This window comes from Vanellus vanellus (assembly GCF_965231255.1).
Source record: "Vanellus vanellus genome assembly, chromosome: 1".
Taxonomy (NCBI): Eukaryota; Metazoa; Chordata; class Aves; order Charadriiformes; family Charadriidae; genus Vanellus; species Vanellus vanellus.
In genome coordinates this window covers 58655095-58675342 of record NC_138905.1, presented here as the reverse complement: position 1 = coordinate 58675342, position 20248 = coordinate 58655095, and the positions used below count along the sequence as shown (strand labels likewise).

General features: G+C 50.1%; 1 protein-coding gene across 1 annotated transcript; it reads right to left on the bottom strand.

The window, feature by feature from the left end:
* Nucleotides 1–772: 772 nt before the first annotated feature.
* Nucleotides 773–18441, bottom strand: TMPRSS6 (transmembrane serine protease 6; the record flags this gene model as incomplete). The annotated part of the gene is made up of 17 exons (XM_082498749.1): nt 773–931; nt 1622–1758; nt 2984–3255; nt 4485–4653; nt 5410–5526; nt 5810–5923; nt 8330–8428; nt 9382–9527; nt 10580–10689; nt 11162–11274; nt 11830–11966; nt 12321–12525; nt 13470–13511; nt 16278–16462; nt 17702–17769; nt 17964–18106; nt 18285–18441. 17 exons carry the CDS (start codon nt 18439–18441, stop codon nt 773–775), a joined length of 2373 nt encoding a protein of 790 aa, XP_082354875.1.
* Nucleotides 18442–20248: the final 1807 nt, after the last annotated feature.

Sequence of the window (20248 nt, the reverse complement as noted above, 5' to 3'; positions counted from 1 at the left end):
AGGAGATGGAAGCAGTTTGAGAATCCCTCATGTTACAGGAATTTAGAAGGGCCGAGGGAAGGGGATGGGAGGCTGCTCCAGAGTTTTTCCTGTGGGGCTGGGGCTTTTCCCTGAGGAAAGCACAGCAGTGGCGGCTGGGTGCTGCTGCAGCGGGGAGGCAGGACACGCGCTTGGGGGTGCGATGCTGGACTCCTGCCTGGGAGTCAGTGAGACGTGAAGAGTTGCCTGGCTGAGCTGAACAGCACACGCCAGCTAAGAAAAGAAGCAATTAGGGAGATGGAAGAGGAGGAGTGATGGGAGGGGAAGGGGGAAGAAGGACGAGCAGCAGGAAGGAAGAGGGAGGCAGATTGATTTCACAGTTACTGGAATCTCTAACTACATCAGTCACATTTTCTTTCAGCAAATGTTCCAGCATAAGACTGTGGCTGAATCAGATGGTTCATGGAAAGTTCAGCTCCCCTTATTCCTTTTCTCAGAAACCATCAACTTGGGACTGTTGCTGTGTGTCATGTCGTTGTCCATCCTGTGTGGGTCCCCAACTCTTTTGGATGGATGGCCTAAAAATACCTTGGGATGCTCCCTGGGAAGCACTGAGGGGGAAGATGGTCTGCCTGCTTTTCTCTACAATCCCCATGGCAGGCTTTTTTTACTCTGCTCAGAAGAGCATCCTGGGTCTGACGACATCCCACACAGAAACTCTCTCTGAGAGGCAAGTGAGCAAGATCAGGAGTGAGTGTGGGTCTGATGGGGAGAAGGCAGAGATGCGCTTTTCTCAGCTCATGGTTTGGTTCATCCAGCCCAACACTTGAGTGATCCTGGTGTATACTCCATAGTGATTTGGACGTGCGCATCCCATTCCCCAGCTGACCAAACCAGCCAGAAACCACCTGCCACTGGGTTCCTTGCAGGCCAGCGGACCTCCAGAATCACCCTAGAGAAAGGGAAAGAGAAATGGGGTGATGGTGATCCACCAGCTTCTCCTGCTGGATGAGTACACTGGCTTTGAGTCTCTCTGTATGCAGATTCCTGTATCCCCTCAATTCATGCCTGAGACATCTGCAACATCCCATGTACCTTAGGCAGATGTCTAAAACAGTTTCCAGTGCAAACTCCAACCCATTGCATTCCTTCATCACGCAAATTCCTCCCCCTTAGCCATCTTTCAAGAAGCTGACAGATCTATTGTTTTCTTCTGCTGTGTGTGGTATTTCCAAATATAAGGAGAGCAAGGAAGCTGGTGGACTGTAACTGGATACTCAGAGGTATGGGAGACAGGAACTCCCTGAGATTGATAGTAATGACAGAACAGACAGGTTACACTGTGTGACAGATGCTAATGAGTCTGAGAGGGGAAGAGACTGATGTAGACTGGAAGTGGGAGGCAAAGAGTGGAGGATGTACTGAAATGAGAAAAGAAGTTTGAGTGTGTTTGGATCCTGTCTAAGGGAAAGATGCTGGGAAGAAGTGGTCCTCCGAGCTGTTGGCCACTTAGAACAGAGGAAGGGTTGGGGGGAGTAAGGCATTTTATGGTCCCTCGTTACAGGCTATGGAGTGCATTTGGGAGACTTGGGACACACCCCACCTCCGGTAGTCAACCCTGATCCCACAACTCCTCTGTCACCTGGCAGGCATCTTTCTTGCCCTTGTGGTACCCAGCACACAGCATCCTGGGAGAAATCATGTAGTGATAGGCCTCGCTGCAGATGTCCTGCTGGATGAGCTGCACATCCACCTTCTGCAGAACATTGCTGATGTGCCCTGAGGGGTAGAACATCAAAAGCAGTGCAGGTGAGCAATGATGGAGCTTCCCACTCATTACTCTGATCCCTCAGTCCATGCCTATCTCACTGCATGCTGAAAGCTGCCTTCTGAATTACTGTTTTGCTCTCCTCTGGCATCGCAGTCTCTGGCTTTCAGCAGAGCATGGAAGGAGTAACATTCCCCTGCAGTCCCTTTCCCTATACATTACATTACGTTACATTGTGGGCACGTCAGCTTTTGGGACAAGGGGGATTCTGGTTTGGGGAAACCTCTGAGATGTTAGAGTTTTGGATTTACTTCTCGTTGAAATGGTTGTTAAGTTCTTCTGGCTAAGTACGCAAACCAAAGTGTCTAATTCTGGATAGACCTCTGAGCATTTCCATTTAGGAAGCAACTGCAGGAGGAGTGTGAGTGTGAGTGAGACTACTAGAGAACAGCCTGGACCTGTTTGTTGGTCCTATGGGGAGGGAACATGAGGGGTCATGCCCCAACAGTTAAACTCTTCCTCACAAAACAGAATGGACTCATCCATAGTACCCCATGGGAACAGGTCTTGGCCTATGCTGTTTGCCAGCCGTGTGTGGGTGCTATGTGTCCAAAATGGTACTAAGGTGCAAGCTAACAATTACACAGAGTGATCCTCAGGGGACAGCACTCAGACCCTTCACTGCTCCCATTGAATTTATTAGTAGAGGTGTTACCGGGGGGACCCATGTCCTAGGGTCTTTGACATGGGGAAAAAGTTGCTGCAGGGGCCGCAGACAAGCGTCCCCAGGAGATCCAGTCCTGGTTTGATGAAAAGCAGTTTTTTGTCTCTACCCTCTCTGCTCAGCCTCTGTCCCTGGGGAATGACCCAACAGTAGCCCACATGTCTGTATAGGCATGGGGTTGGGCTTTGGGAATGGGGCTGCTCCATGCTGTGACCATGGCTGAATGGCCCCTTGTCAGACCCCTAATTCCTGAAGGGCGATTCTAGTCTTTGGATGAAGGAACACATGCTGTCCCCATATAGCTTACCAGACTCTCATGCCTGCCTCTCCAAATGAGGTTTCAAAGCACTTGGCAGGTAACTTTGGCCAACCTGTGACCCCAGATTAAAGGGGGTGAAGGAAGCACAATGCTTTAGGGTGAACAGAAGTCTATTGTGCCTATCCCACATCTGAACCTATGGTTCCACCTTGGCTTTGCTACTGTAAGCCACCAGCAAAGACCTTGCGCCTACCGCCTTCCTTGAGGGCTCCCCAGCCAGTGATCCAGCAATGAAGGCCAGGTTCAAAGAGATGAGAAGGGGCAGGCAAGCAGATGGGCTGGATTAAGGGTGAGATGATCACAGGATGGTCCAGTTGGAGCAGGGCCACATCATAATCATGGCTGTCCTCCTCATAGTAAGGGTGGAGGAAGAGGCGGATCACCTTGAATGACACCTCTGTGTGGCTGGTGGCATTCTGCAAATATTTGCCCAAGTAAACAGTCCAGATGGAGGCGGAAGCCAGTCTGTAGGACACAACAGAGAAGATAACTCATCAAATGAACAGAGAAGGATGGGAAGAGCCTGGCTGCTTCTGTTGTGGTCTTTTGAAGAGTCTCCGATATGGATGATCATCTCCCTCAGAGGAGCCTCTTTTTAAGTTTGTCAGCTGATTTCAAGAAATTGATTGGGACATCTCTTTGATGCCTTGACATACTTGTACAGTGGGACCAACTTCAAGCAGAAACTCCTACACACAGGCAATTTGCTCATATTTGCTCATTTTCCACCATTTGCTACCACCATCCATCCATCCTGCATTGAGACCCTCCAAGATGGCCAAATTCAGCCTGCACAGACCACTCAAGAGGCCTGCCCTCAGTGCTGGTGGTCTTCCTTGCAGGGTTGTAGGACTCAAGTAGGAGCATGGCAGGACCAGGGTGAGGTGAGAAGCAAAGCTGCAAAGCAGCCCCAGTCCTACCAAGGTTGATGTCACCACACTGAGGATCACCAGCAGCTCCTCCTCCCTGAGCTCACAAGGCACCAGGAGGGAAGAGCAGCCAGGGAAGTCCAGCAGTAGTAGCTGGGGAAGGTGGGGGATCCCCACAAGCTCACTCATAGAGGAAAAGTGGAGTTTGGAGGAAGTGGAGACTGGACATGAAGGTGCACATTCCTTCCCCCACCCTGCCCTGTTGCCCAGCACAGCTGTGGACCTTCCTCCTCACTTCTTCCCAATTTGAAAGAATGAATGAACCACCCTGATCTGCATGTTACTGCTACTGTTGCGGTACATACACTTGGTGGAAGGAACTGGGGAAGAGACGGTGCTTCCATCTGAAAGGGCAGACCCTGGGGTTGGGCAGCATGGGACCCAAACAGCATCCTCCGCAGGTAATGCTATCCTGGCCCTATCCTAGCACACGCTGACACCTCCACTGTTGTGACAGCATGGGAACAAGCCAGAGCCAAAGCACGGGTGGAGCTGTGAAGTGTCTTCCATTACCATTGCCCTCGTAAAGCTGCTCTGTGCATCCCAGCACTGCCCCTTTTTTCCTGCATGCACACCCAAACACTAGTGCATTCATCCATACCCCTTTCTCCAGCTCCAAGACACCGAGAAGCATGGCATGGGTGCCAGATGAGCGGTGTGGCTGTCCTGTGACATTTTCACAAGCCGGATGATCCTCCCATCATGCATGACACGGAAAGCAATGCAAATCCTTCTCCTGCCCAGCACGCTCCCCTCTCCATTTACCTCTCATCCTGGAAACAGTGTGCGGCTGAGACCACCCAGCGGTCAGCAATGAGTGTTCCCCCGCAAATGTGACGTCCCCGAACTTGCAGGCTGGCCTGCCACGGCCATTCCCCTTCCACAGAATTTGCACCACCCACGATCCTGCTGAGAGGGGCTTGCAGCCCACAGTCTGAGGAGGAGGAGACACAGAAGGTACTTCAGGGGAGGGAGGGAACATGGCATAGTGTGCCTGCCCTTCCTTTCCTACTTAACTGACTGAAGAGTTTGACTTCTAATCCCTTGCCTTACCCAGCCAGCAGATGCTTTATGCACTTAGTGTCCAGGACAGGTCTAGCAAGCAATCCTTTCCAGCGTGTGTCCCCACTGATGCCTGCACAGCCCTACCCCTGCCTTTGGGGCAGCGTCCTGTCTATGCTACCTGCTGTCCTGTCGGGGAACCCTCACAGTCCTTCTGTTTCGCTGCCCACTGAGACTCCAGAAAACCAAGCAGGGGAATCAAAACACAAGCTCCGTCCCTGCCAGTGACCATGCCATCAGGGGTGATTTCCCTGGCTGGAGCCTTGTAGGATGGCATTGCTTCACCTAAGCCAGCACAGTGGTCCAACAGGCAGGCTGTGGGTAGGACCTGGCCTGTGAGACACGTCTGTCTGGCCTGATGCCTCTGCCTGAAGGAGATGGGGGGCAGTTGTCCAAAGAGTAAACGCCCGCTCGCAGCTCAGCACAGAGAGCTGTCTCATTGCTGCTGCCACCGCCACTGCAGGACAGAGCAGTGACACTGCTGCCGTGGGGCTCGGGTAGGGAAGTGGTGGTGGAACAGGGGAGGGTGGGTGCTTATGCTGGGGTGGCAGTGGGAAGAGGGGTGATCTGCAGCCTACGTGGCATCCTGAACCTTGCCTGGGTGACACGCGACTGAGCATTTCCTCACCACACCGCTTCTCGTCAGACAGGTCCTTGCAGTCTGCAGTGGTGTCACACAGGGGGTTAGGTTTCTTCACACAGGTCCCATCTTCACAGCGGTAGGTGAAAGGACCACAGGGGACCCCTGTGAAGAGGAAGGGGAGCCAGGGCTGAGGGAGGGGGGCAGTTTGCAAACACAGCCTGAAGTCCTTTGCGTGGGGGAAAAAAGGCAACAGAGAGGTTGGGGAGAAATCCGTAAATGATGACAGGGAATTTCCTGAGCAAGCTTGGTCATCTACAGAGTAAACGTGAGCAGGTCAGGCACGTTAACTCCCATCTGGTGCCCTTACCTCAAGAGGGAAGTCCAGACAGGCTTGGCTCAAGCATGGAGGAAGGTATTTGCCAGCCCAGCGCCATCCCCACCCTACCTTCACTGCACTGCTCCTCATCGCTCCCATTGACACAGTCCAGCTGCTGGTTGCAGACCCTGCTGAACTCGATGCAAGTGCTGTCCTCGTGGCACTGGAACTTTGCAGGGCACACTGCGTGGGAGGGAAGCACCCGGGAATTAGGCGTGCAAGACAAGGCGTCAGGTGTGAGGTCAGGGCCCTAAGCGCACCAGTAGGCTCTGCAACCTCTTCCCACACTTCATAAGGATTTGGCAGCCTGCGCTTAAGACCAGCTCTGGTATAGTGCAGCTGTGTAGTCTTGAAAGAGACTGCCATGCAGAGCAGGAGCCTGTCCCCCTTTTGCTCAGGAGCTGCATTTAATCTGAGGTCCTTGCTATTGGTCTTTGCCTGAGCTACGTTGTAGGTATGCCTGCACCCTGTCTTATACCTTGCTGGTGCTGACGTGATTTTCCTTGACTTCTTGGCTTGGCCTTGGACCTGCCTCACCACTATGGACTTGTCTTGTGCTCACTGGGCTCTTTGTTGACCCCGGGTTACCACCATCACCAGACCTGCTCTGCTTGCCCTGTTCAGGTTCTGCAGGATTGCATCCTGCCTGGTGAGGTCACTGTTCCTCCTGCCTTGCTGTCACCCTCACCTCGTGTGTCACCTTCCCCTACAGAGCAGCTGCTCCCCTCGATCTCTACTAGGTGAGTCCTGAACAACAATGGATTCCCAGCGTCCATGAGCTCTGTTAGCTGCTCAGGATGGAGGTGCGCCTAAGGTGCCTACCCAGCACAGAGTTTGACTTCTAATTATATATTTGCATATCCAGAACTTGTCCTGTGTTTGTGTGTATCTATGTGCAACACCAAACATGATGGGCCAGTACCTCCTGGGCATTTTCTTCCTGCAATGACTATAATTTCTTCAGTAGTTCGTGTGAGGCTTCCAGAGACTAAAGGCGCACGAAGGTCTGAGGAAATCACAGAATCATAGAATGGTGTAGGTTGGAACGGACCTTAAAGATCATCTAGTTCCAACCCCGCTGCCATGGGCAGGGACACCTCCCACTAGACCAGGCTGCTCAAAGCCCCATCCAACCTGGGCTTCAACCCTTCCAGGGATGGGGCATCCACAACTTCCCTGGGCAATTTGTTCCAGTGCCTCAACATGCTCATAATATCTATTCTAAATCTACCCTCTTCCAGTTTGAAGCCATCAGCCCATGTCCTATCACTACACGCCCTTGTAAAAAGTCCCTTTCCAGCCTCCTTGTAGTCCCCGTTCAGATACTGGAATGTGAAGAATGATTTTAAAGACAGGGATTGTTCCATACAGACAGGGAGTGAATGAGCAGAGATGCAACAGTGGCAAGAGTATAAGAAAGGAAGGAAATCACAATGTTTCTATTTTCTTTTTCAAACATAAAGGGAAGTTTGAAAACACTGAGAAACAAGTATTTTTTTGTGCAGTCTTGGTCTGTGTTAACCTGTGGAACTGAACGACACAAGATATCCCTGGGGCCAAGAAGCTAACAGGATTCAAGAAACGATTAGATATTCATAAGGATGCACATGTATCCATGTCTGCATGAGGGAAGCAAGAGAGCCCTGATGTCAGACAGCTGGATGCTGGGAGAGAGTGCACCGTCAGCAAGACTACAGACAATACAAACCCCAACCTCAGCGATCCTGTGAGAGCTCTTATATTTCCAGCACTGAATTAAAACTTCCTTGAGAAATATTTCTCCTTCCTTTTACTTTAGGCTTTTCTGTACCTTCCTCTGAATCTTTCAGAATTGGCCACTGTCTCCAGTGGTTCAGGGATCTTTCTCTTGGGGACAGCTAATGAAAAATTAGCGGTGGCAGCAATGTGATGAGCCCCCCCCCCCCCCCCAAGGATGGGAGAACAGATGAATTAGGTGTCATGCCTGAGCCTGAATAGCTGTTTCTATGAAAATGGGACTCTGCAGGAGTCCTGGGATGCTGGAGATGGTGTCTGCATCAGCACTAACTGCTGTTCGCATGAAGAAATGATGACTGACCGAGAACTTAGATGCTCCTAAACTGGAGCACAATATATGGGTGAGGATCTATACAGGTCAAGTGTCACAAATGGCCTGGGGGAAGGAGGAGAAAGCAGGTCAGCGGGTGGGCTTGGGGAGGTGTGGGCAAGGTGGGAGGGTTGGGAGGGGGATGCTGAGTGGTGTGACAGCAGAGGGGGCTGCAGGCCAGGGCTGAGGTTGACTGTCAGGGTGGAAAGCAGGATGAGGTTGGGGACAGCCTGGGCAGGGGGCTTCTTTCAGACTGCGTGGAGCTCTTGGGGCCAGAGTACTTGGGGGTTCTCCCAGGAAGACTGTGCTGTGCACAGGAGCAAGAAGCGTTCTTGCTCCTTCCTGAGAAGGATGAAGCTTTTAAGGATGCAGAGGTTTAAGTTTCTGGAGGGGAGGTACAAGGCTGTACCTAGGGCAAATTAATCCTCCCCACCTCTCCCTACCTTTGAAGGAGCAAGGGGCTCCAGGAGATCAGGAACCAGTGGGGACAAGAAATCACTTACCACAATTTCTCTCGTCCAGCCCATTGGGGCAATCTTTGATCCCGTCACAGACTGGAACGCACAAGCCGTTCACCAAACACAGGAACTCCCCGGGACAGGCTGTGAAACCACCAGAAGGTAGTTAGTCCCCAATGACTGGAAACCTCCTTGCAGCAGAGCACCGTGGCTTGAAAGTGGAGCATGGAGCTGCACACCTTCCTGACCACACGTGTGCTGCGGCAGAGTGCCGGCAGCACTCGCTGTGCTCCCCAAAATCTGCCACATCAACCGCTTTGAACAAGGGCAAATGGAGCCAGGCTGTGTACCAGGAGATGGAGGGTTCTTTCGCTTCTTCCCGTTGTGCCAACAGGCACGAGCCAGGATAACCACCCACCTGGCATGTTATATCTCTGGTTTAGCACTGTTTCGTGACTCCTGAATGCTGCGGTAAGGCTGAAATAGGTTCTTTGGGGTTGTTATTAAGACTTGGTTGGGGCCTTGAAAGGGTTGGTATTAGACACGTGTTGGCAGGGGCACGTATTCAGGGACTGGTATATGTTACAGGCAGCCTTTAGGAGGGAGAAACCTTGGAAATACAAACGGTGGGCGTGCATTTGCATATGTGCGTGTGTGTATTTGTGTGCAGTTTTGTTTGTCTTCCACTTCCACGGATTCCAAGGTGAGCAGGAAACAGCTCTCTCTAAGAGCTCTTATAATCGAAATAAAAGTCACTTCAAGCTGGAGATGGTCTCTCATTGAATTCCCAAGGCCAGTTCACAATGTGGCATGGGGGTGACATGATACACAACTCTCAGACCTTGTGTTTTGGTGCATGGGTGCTCTGGAAACATGAGGCAGGGCCACATGTGCAGAAGCAGCTTTGGACATAAGTGCCTCTTCTCTTTGGGAGACCAGTGGTGTGCGCGTCACTGATTTATGAGCACATGCCTGAGGGGTAGATGTCACCTAAGGCTCACGGGATGTGTCTTGTGTTTGTCCTAACACGAGCCAAGTGCACAGGGGCTGCTGGTAGCCACCACCCCACCAAGGAGCAGGGAAGAGACTGAACTTACGGTCAGATTGGTTGTACAGGCTGTAAGCTGCCTGTACGCCGGGGCCGGTTAAGGAGATCTGTGAGGTGAAGGTGATGGTGATATCAGCAGAGGAAGTGACTGGGATCCGCTCAGCGTAGGCTTGCAGGGTCCGCAGGCCACACAACCTGAGGAGCAAACACAGGTGGGATCTCTCGGGCAGGGAGGGAGAAGAAGACATTGAAGTGGGGCATGGGGGCTTGGTGGGGCTAGGATGGGAAGGGGCCCACACAGACTAGGTGTAGGGAGGAAGCCAGGAAGGCAAAATGCTTTCAATGTGGCATGAGATCCAGAGTGACCTTACTGTCTTTAGACATTTCCCACTTTCTGGGCAAGTGCTGACACACAAAGCAATTCAGTTCTTACATTTATCTTCCCAAAGAAGCCATGTCATAGAAAATGTGGCACTGACAGTTCAAGAGAGGAAAGCAAGGAGAGAAAAAGTGGAAATCATAAGCCACAGGAACATAGCTTCTGGATCAGACCCTTCGGAGGAAAAGAAGTTACGCCCACAGGAGCAGTGGAGAAGTTAATGAGACAGGCTGGGGAAAGTTTTGGAGGGAAAGGGACAATTTTGCAGTAAGTGGGAGGAAAAACAAAACCATAGGTCCATCCACCTCAGAGTCTGCTTTGAGGAGATGGGAGCACTGCAGGTCTCAGTGCTTTGCACCTGAGCAGTGGTGAGCAGCAGCCCCAGGTATGTATGGATGCTAATCTTGGGAAGTCCCTCAGGGGGAAGTGGCTGTAGTCAAAGAAGGAGGATATGGAGCTACGCGGAAGATCTGTACGGAGGTGGATGCAAGGCAATGGCACACATAGATAATATTGCAGGGGTGGTGACAGGCAGATTTGCAAACACAGGAGACGTGGGAGGACACCAAGGTTACACACACAGGAGAAAACTAGGAAGCCTGATGCAAACAGCAAGACAGAGAAGGCAGGCTGGTAGCTCGAAGCAAATCTGTAGGAAATGTGCTCACTGGAGGGGAGCCTGAGAACAAGAGAGGCTGAAAAAGAAACAGAAAAGTAAAAGGCACCAGCACAATGTCCACTGAGTGTGGTGATAGGCTGTCTTTCCTCAGACCTGGTGGCTGAAGTGAGCAGGGAACCTGCAGAGGTTTAATTCCAGTTTAATCCCAGGTGGGAAGTGAGAGACAGAAACCAGGACCCCAGCACACACCTTCTGTTCTGAATTATCCACTGGCCTTGGGTACAGGGCAGGTCATGCTTCTGTCTGCTGAGTGCATAGGCATCGAACCACAGGGTGACCCCATAGTCAAGGGACGGGACCTGCAGGCAAGGGGATGCAGAGTAGAGTGGAGATGGCTCCTGTGAGCGCTGCAGCCCACTCTGTGCCACAGAAACGAGCAGAATAGATGTGATGGGGAGGGCTGCCAGTTCACACATTGCAGGACAGAAGGAAGCACCATCTAAACCAGACCCATGCTGCAGCCCAGGGTGGCTCTGCTGCTGGTCTCAAAGCACGGTAAGTCCTAGCAATTCCTAGCAGTCTGGTTCTGCCTCTGGAGGCCAAATTTCAGGTTCCTCCTCAGCTATGTCATCTCTGCTACCACATGCAATATTAGACTCTTTCCCCTTCAGAAACACAAGTTGTGTGGAGGTGAGGCAGGCTGCCGCCCTCTGCTTGCTTCTCATGATGATCTGACTGAGAGCACTGGCTGTATCTCCCTAATGTGAGGAGTGCTGTGTGGGTGTTGGGGGGCAGGGGGGGAATGCTCTTGTGGGAGCTGGCATGTCTTACCGTCATGTGCCAGTTGCACTGTGTGTTGGGTGAATAGTAACTGGGGTAGTGCGGGGTGCCGATCTTCCCCTGCAGTTCCAGGTCCTCCCGTAGAGTTATATTCACTTCACAGGCTGTAAATACAGACGATCAAAGCGTGGCTGCCTGTCAGCTCAACCTCAGCCTGGGCATACCATGTACTCAGCCCATTGCAGGAGGGGAGAAAAGGAGCTCTAACACCTGATGCCAAAGGTGACTGGGATGTTCCATCATACCCCTTCAAGGGGCCACTTCTACCCGGCAAGACTTTTAGCCTCCTCCTCTTGTCCAGAGAAGTGTAATGTATATTGCTGCTTTAGACTCTTATATTGTCTGGTCATTTACCTGCAAGTGCATCTGGATGAGATGTCCAGGCCACATCTGGTCTGTCTGTGCATGAGAGCTTGGTCTTCTCTTAAAGTATCATGACCACTTAGGCTCTGCTTGCCAGAGCCTGGGCTGTAAAGACTCAAGCCAGATGCTAATGTATGAGTTCAGGTGAGGGAGCGGCATCTAACCTGCTTTTTACTGACCACCTCTACCCTTGCAACCTAGAGTGAATTCTGCTCCTAACAGGGATGGAGCACCTCTAGGAGTTGTGATGTTGTAGGAGCCTGTATCTATGGCTGCCCTCATTCAGCATTCCTCACCTTTAAGGGGCACCACCTGTGCTGAGAGGATGAAAGGGTCATAGTAGCTGTACATGGCTTTCTTCCACACAATGGACATGACAGGGCCAGATGAAAGGACTTCCACAACGGGCTCCTGCCGGCTGCAGCCGTAGATTCTGAGAGGAAAGAGATAAAATGACAGGAGTGAAGCAAACGTCAAACAAACAAAAGAGAAGAATGAGAAAGAGACAATGGAGCTCTGTGTTATCCACAGCACGTGCCTGCTGTGAGGCACTAACTGAATGAAATAAAGGGCCAGCAGAGAGACAGCTCATGCTGCCTTAATCTCTGAGACTGCACGGCTGGCTGTGTGATATCCCACATCAGTGACTTCAGCCGATCAGCGAGAGGCAGGTTCTGCATCAAAGAGAATTTCCTCTGATGTAGTCTAACACCTTCCCCTGCTGTGGTGTGTCGTGCCATCCTGCCCGGCTTCCCCGCCGTGCTCGCCCTGCTCAGGAGCTACCTACGAGGTGATGAGGTGTTTCTCCAGGGGCCCAGCTGCGTCATACATAGCCAGGCGGTCCCTGCAGTCTGGGAGAGTCCACTCCAGGCGTAGCTTGATCATGTAGCCCTTGAGGCCATGGAGGTGCCAAAGACAACTGGAGGCCAGGTAGTCAGGGCCCTCCAGCCTTAGGACATCATCCTCCTGGACATAGCTGTATCTGTAGCAACCTGAATTCAGGGGAAAGATAGAGATTTAAACCTCAGGGTGATGTAAATGGAGGCAATGGGGGGCTTAGGGGTGGCTGCAAGGGAATTTAAGATATGGGGTGGTCACTTGGGTGTGAGCCCTATTTCAGGGTGAGGCTGACTCATGCCAGTGATCTTAGTTTACTCTTACATATGTTGTAGTGGCACCGGTCTGCTCATACCAGTGCCCCAGTTTCACTTGTTAAGAACCGTCCCCTCTTCCTTGGTGAAGCCAATACTACCTCAGGCTTTAAATATCAGCACAACACAGTTACCTTCCACTGGCTTAATTTTCTTTTTCATCTCTTTCTCCTCTCACCCCCATATTCTTCATGGATTTACATCCCCTTCACCTGATTTCCAGGTTTCAGCAGGATTTTTGAGTACAAGTCAGCTTAAAGGCGAATTTCCAATAGTATATCTAATGCAAGCTGCCAGCCACAGCACTTACAACACCGCCTGAAATTACTAAAAGCACCTTCAAATATTGCTAAGACAACAGACTCCTAAATGACGGAAACCACATCCCGTGCAGACCCATGCGGGGAAACCCCCACCCCACTCAGCAGTATTTAATGGGGCCTGGAATTAACACTGTTTCACCAGTACACCAAGCTATTTGACAGGACTCATCAGGACAGGGACAAGACTGTCCATAAGGAGGCTGCACTGCCCCTGGGAGCTGGTATCTCTGCACAGTGGTGTGCTACTGGGGCAGAAGTGTCGGGATGCTCAGAGCAGTCCAGCGCGTAGCCTCATCATGTAGTTTGGATCTGGCCAAGCAGCGGCACTGGTGCTCCCTTGCTACTGTTCTCACCTCCCCTTCTCAGGATTTGCAACTCCCGGTAGCCAACAAACTTTCTGTCCCCTGTAAATATCCCTCCCACAAAGTCACAAACTCAAAAGGAAAGGAAAAGATAGCCTACCCAGCGTGGATTTCAGCACTACTATGTCTTTCACACTGGATTCTGTTAGAAAGGAAATATATAAAGGAAGATAAACAAAAAGACAAACTGGCAGTATCTGAATGCTTGTATGGCAGGTGATGACTCTTCCTTCTTATGTAAGTGGCTCCCTTAAAACCAACATGTGGCACACTCCAGGTGCTTCTCTGTCTGCTCTCAGGCACTCACTTCCGTCATGCCTTCCCTACCCCATCTCCCTGGGAAATCTCTCTGGCCTCTGCCCCAGATCCAACAGCCCCGATTCATTCTTTCCAGCCCACCAAGGGCTTCTCTGCCTTTTTTCCCTGCTATTCCAGGACAGTCTCTTTCGCTTCCCAGGAGGGCTGAGCATTGCCTCAAGCAGCCACCCCCCTCCCCTGCCAGCCACACCACAGGGCACAACCCCACTTCCCAGAGCTGTCAGTCTCTGCTTACCCCTCCCCTGCTTTCCCAGTCTAAGTAACCCACGCTGAAACGCATGGGAGTTACTGAGGGTGGGGAAGGAGGTCTCTTTAGATGAACACTGGTTGATGAGATACTCAACATCCTTGCAGAGTACACCTCTGGAGAAGGCAGATGCAGAGAAAGCCACCAGCAAGGACTACAAATCTGTGCAAAACAGAGTCACGGGGTGGACGACGCTTTTCGGAGAGCTGGGCTTTGCTCCAGCCTCCCAGCTGAACTGGGAGCAGCCAGAGATCAGGTGCTGCTGGGAATAATTGCCAAAATAAAAGGCACCGTGAGGTCAGCTGGGTGTGAGAATTGCTCTTGGGGGTTTGCCTAGGTCAGGGCTTTGGGCTTTCGTAGCTCCTAAACAAAGCTTGTAATTCTGTGGGGAGAGCTGAGCAGTTTTGTCATGGTGAAAACAGATGTTGTGGAAAAGATGATCTTGCAGGCATAAGGCAGCCCCCAGAGAAGCTCATGTGCTGCAGGGAAGGACGTATGTTGAGCTGATATTAAGTACCCTTCTATCTGAAGGTAATAAAACTGAGTGCTTGTAAGGACAATGATGTCCTGAAGCTCTTCGGGGGGAAGGAGAGGCTACTGTCCTGGGGTGAGTGTAGCTGTTAGTAAAAATAAAGGATTGGAGAGGTTCCTGCACGAGTCAATGGTTTGCAGCTCTGCGTCTCAAGGCAGGCTGCAGCGAAACTTAATGTTTAGAGCTAAGCAGGTCAGCAAATGAGTCTGTCAGAAAGCAATAAAATGATAATGACTTGCCATTAGCTAGCTATTTTTTCACTCCAATTTTACAGAGCAAATGAAGCCAGAGGTTAAGTCACTGGCTTGAGGTCACCCTGGCCCAGCAGTGTAAGAGGTTTCTGGCTTTTGCCTTAGTTGCTAGACTGTGCTTCTGACTGGAGAAGGAGGCGGAAAGGACTAGGGAAAGCAGAAGGAGCTGGAGAATCTACAACTGGTGTGTTAATTCCAAAACAGAAAGAAGTATGGTCTGCTGAAATGAATAAAACAGTGAAACAGATGCAAGAGGAATAAGAGGGAACTGGGAACAACCAAAAGAACGGCACCAACATTTTTATTTGTTTATGAGTTACATTGTGAAGTGAGTAAATGAAGGCAAAATGCTAGATGGGCTGACTTGGAAGCATTTAGCATATTGTCTTATGATATCTTTCTTAAGAAAGTTAATTTAAATTGGCCTGAGCATAAGGTCTAGTATGCTGGAAACAAATCATAAGTAGAAGTAAAGGACTAATGGTAACTGAGGGAGGAGATATCTTCATGAGATGCTAATGCAGCTTCAGAATAAGATCTTAACATGATGGTCTGGATGAGGGAGTGAAAATGATTTTGAAGAAATAAAATTTTCTTTGGGGATACCAAAAAAATTACCCCCAATCCAAAACAATTAAGATGTGGAGTGAAAAGTTAAAGAAAATATGGGTGGGATAGATTAAAATAAGATTCACGTTAGAAAAATGCAAGATAACATGTCTGGGGAAGAAAAAACACTTGGAGATGTAACATTTCATGGGAAGAAGAAACTTGGAAATGAGACTCCCAAGGGGAGAGAAGAAACACAATGTATTTTAAAACCTGTAAGGTTTGGGGGTTCTGTAAGAGGGATAAGATCAGGCTGAGCAGTTGTCTTGTTAAAATGACCAAATACAAATTCCATGGGACTTGAAAGCATTGAATGTAGACATATCACCTAGTCTTTTATCTAACACCTATTTTAGAGCAGTTCTGTAGGGGTGGCTTTTTGAACAGGCTATGATCTTTACTTTGGACAGCGATAAATAATCCTTAAAATCCTATGTCAGGAATTGAAGTGGCAACAATGCTTTGTCTCAGAGTAAGACTGGTGGTGACTCAGGTACATTGCCTTTGTTCTCGCAATCAAGTATCCTGGAATAATCTCCCAAAGGAAAGCAGGAAACCTAATTGCTTGCTATTTTTGTGCAGAGCTCATCAAAGTCATGACCTGTGTAAGATCTTACTCCACAGAAGCCAAAACTGGTGGGAGAAGGAGGAAAAAAAAAAAAGTCTTACCTAGCTGGTCATGGTCAGTTGTATCCCCAATAATCTTTAATCCTTCAAAGGAAGGATGCTTTTTTTTTTTCTTTTTAATTTAACTAACCTCAATTTTCCTCTATCAGGAAGAATAATGTGTAATTGTATCTTATGATCCTCACTTCTTCCCTATCTTCTTCAGGTTTTCCCTATCCCTTTCAGTAATGACTTCTGGCCTCTTCTCCTAACCTCCCTTCAACACCTTATAAACCTTTGAACAGTTTTGACTGCTCAGGCCACAGTTGAGCAGCTGGTACTTACCCAGCAGAACCAGCGAGTCTGGGTTGATCACGTACTCCATCTGGTAGGACAGGCTGCCTGAGCTGTTGAAGCTGGTGGAGAGCTCTCGGTGGAGCACTGTGTTTACCCTCTCAGCAGTCACCCCCTTCTGCTGACTCTCAGGGATTTGGAGGGCAAACCAGAAGAAGAAGGTCAGAGCCCCCTCCCTAACAGAGAAATACCATGTTAAATATCCTCTCTCTTCCTCTCCAGAATCACTGGAGAGGCAAACCCCAGAGATTAACCCCCCCCCACTGTTTTTCCACAAGTCAGACATATCTGTGCGGACTTGCCAGCTCACTGCTGTGAATCAGAGGAACCACTCTGAGGAGCATGAGAGCTGCTGTGTCCATGATGCTAGTTAATGCTCAGTCCTTTGGGGGAAGAAGCCATTTTACGCCACCTGGCTTTAGCGATGACCATACGTGATCAAATTAATGTGATAATTAATCAAGACTTGTCTAATGAGTAGTCTCATTTCAGGTAGAAATGACCTTTGGTTACTACTGACCAGAGGTTGAAAAGAAACACTCAAGACTTCGTTGTCTCACCTCCCAGTGGTGACAAATGGATGATTTATGACTCAGTACCTTACCACAAGCCATTAATGCTGGGCAGGCTCAAGCTGCAGAAGACTGTGACTGGGAAAGGTCTGTTCAACCAGCTGGCAGAGAAAATTGGCTGGGGGAGGGGGAAGAGATATTGAAACAAACCTTTGTTCAGTAAAAGGCTAGAGTAAGAATTGCAAGTGAAACTTTCCTTTCCCCAGTTGAAAATGGAGTTACATCAAAATTGGAGTTTTCCTTAGCTGAAGGACAAATTTAGGGATGTAGTTTTCCATGGAAAAAAAAAATCATAAGCGTCAGTTTGGAAGTTATTCCTGCTTTCTTGATCTACTGTGATGTCCTGCAAAGCGGTAGTCCCACATCTGTCCCATTCCACTATTATCCTATACCCAGGTGGACCATGCTTCTTGGCTGGAATGCCTTTTCCATGGTGCATTCTGGCCTCTCCCTCCTGATGCCTAGAATCAGGCCATAAAATGACTTTCTTGAATTAGAGAAATTAATTTCTAGCTGCTTATCTTCTACTGAGAATGACAAGCACAGGGTTGGGTTTTTTTTCAGTTCTTCCCAGTGAGTTTTTTTCCTCTCTTGAACTTTTGCCTCTCTGAAAAAATTCTCAGTTTTGGCTTTTCATCATGACCTCAGAAGAACATGAATATCTCAAAATATCCCCAGCTCTGTTATGCCAGAACCATTCTGGACCTGGACTACCCAACCTAGCTGAGAGCTCATGGTGGGGACTGCAGCAGTTTGTCATAGCCAGATTTCAATGAAGCTGGAGTACAATTGACTGGAAACTTTCACACAAGAACAAGCAAAAACACTGTGGGTGCTACTCACCCAAAGGCATATACTGCGCTCGAGTTGTAATATTGACCCAGCTCTGTGGCACGAATCAGTTCCTTCAGCTGCAACGAGAATGTCGTCTGATAACTATTGTGCAATGTTACAGTGGCAAAGGACCTATGGCCAACCCTACATTTCATCCCTCTTGCTGTATGGACCCACCAAGACTGTCACTTGGGTGGCCGTACCTGGTCCCTTCCTCTTTCTACTCAGTGAACTGCCTCAGGGCCAGCTCTGGTCATGAAATTGCCCTCACCACGTTCTGGAGCTTAGCTGACTCCAACCAGAAGGCTCTGGATTCCACTTGCCCGAGGTCCGGGAAGTATCGGCGATTGAGGACCTGGAGGCTGCCAGAGAAAAACTGCAGGATGGCCGGTTCCAGGTGCCACGGTCTGTAGTCTGCCAACAGAAGACACTACTGGATTACCTTCATGATATGCAGGACAGAGGGGTCTACCCCTACGTATGAGTCTGTAAAGATCACCCAGAGTCATTAACACGCTTTGGGCTGGGCATTGCCTTGACTTTGCCATTGCCCACCCACCTCCTGCTTGGAGACAAAACATTGAATTTTTACCTAAGAAATACCAGGTTGCTGCAGCAGCTCCAGCCAGCACAAGAAAGGCTATCCCAAGGGGCACATAGCGAAGGCAGTCACGGGCATTAGTCTCCGATTCATCCTTTGAGAGGGAGCTGGCATTTTCCTCCTGTTCCTCAGCCTCCATCAGGGGCATCTAGTGACACAGCACACCATGGTCAGGCTGGGTTTTCTGCATCCCTTTACATCTGTCTCTGGAGGTGATCTGCTGTCTCTGTGCTTATGTCCCAAGATCTATAGCCCCAAGAGATCTGTGTGGTAACCATCAAAGACTTTGCTCAGTGCAAATGTCAGTGAAACTCCTAATTCAGTGGGAGACAGGCTTCCAGGACACTGTCCTGTCTACGCCTCCTGGGTAATCCCTCAGTTTTCAAAGGCATTCCCTGGGTTTTGCTCCTGCTGAAACCACAAATGAGAACAGTAATGAATTTCTCCAGAGACAAATATGTTGTCCTCCCAGGCTGGGAATGATTTTAGAACTGGTATTTTATTGACCTAGAAATCAATGCAAAAGAAAATCCGTGACCTCAAATGCACACAGCAGTTGCACGCAACAGCCCAGCCTGGGAGCCTGAAGTTGCACTTTGCCTACTGTGCCACTTTGCTCTTGGTCCCTAAAGGTAAGCAAACCTTGCCATTCCCAGGAGACCATGTGTCCCAGGGCTAGGCCCATACTGGCACTGGCTCAATAGCTGAGCTAGTGAGGAGAGAGCACCTGAGCAAAGTTCAGCCCTCCACCACCCTCTGCTTGTGCCAGGGGACACCTTCTGTCTTCCTTTGCCCCTCATCTAACCCAGGCTGCTTCTTCTGCTTTGTCCTGACCAGCACCCCTTCTGTCAGCCCCAGACTGAAGATAAGAAATGCCATTGCCCAAGAGAGCCATGTTAATCTAGGTTATCTATCTCTCCCACCTTCCTTCTCCTTTCCTCTGCCATCACCCAGTGCACAGCTGCCCTCAAAGGCTTTCTGTGTTTCTGTGGCTGGAGAGGAAAGGGATGTGAATGTATCTGCGTCAGAGGGCACAGAGGTCTTGGGGAATGCCTCTTCCATGTCTATGTGTCTGTGAGTTGTCTTTGCACCCAGGGTACGTGCAACTGTGCGGGCATGAATGCACATGAGGGACTTGTTGCAGATGTAGGAAGGGATGGTTCGCCTCATGCCCATTTTAGCCCACATGGATACCCTGGAGTGTTCACATGATAGGGGCGAGTGATCTTGGTCTACTTGCTTTCTCCCAGTTCCTGAGCCCTGATCCCTCCAGGCTGCCTTGCAACATGGAAACGTGCTCACAGAACATAAGCACCAGGTAACTCATGCTGAAGCATTAAGCCCAGATTGATGAAGATCAGCACTTGGACAATCAGCTGCACATCTGCTTGCTCTAAATACACTTCCAGAGAGGCATGCTGTACAAACAGGCCCAGCACAGACTGCCCTCCCTTGCTTCTCGTGGGCCACCTTTCTGTGAAGCCCCGGGGGAGGATCTCCTCCCCAATGAACCAGGTTGGGTGGTCCAGGAGAGCAAGGGCACTTCTCCACTATCACAGCATCCCTTCAGAAACAGCAGGCACAAGCAAAGAACCTCAGACGGAGGGGCGGGGGAAGGAGGGCAGGAAGCAGCAGTAGAAGAGCCTCTTTGTTAGAAGGTTTGATGGTAGGCACTGGGGTTTCCCCCAGAGCTGCAGACCTACCTTTGAAACCTGCTGCCGCCTGTGAGGCCTGGCCCACACCCCCCCTACACAAGCCAGCTCGCACACACATGGAGCCAGGGAGAGAGGAGGACGTCTATTTACCCAAGCTCAAGGTCTCCTCCACGATCAATATCCTGATGCCATGTCCCTTCAGCTTGGCCTTTGTCCTGCACCGTCCTGCCACGATGGGTCAGCACACCCTGTGCAATGACTTTTTTCTTTTCTGAAATGGAGGTTTCGGAGGCTTACAGG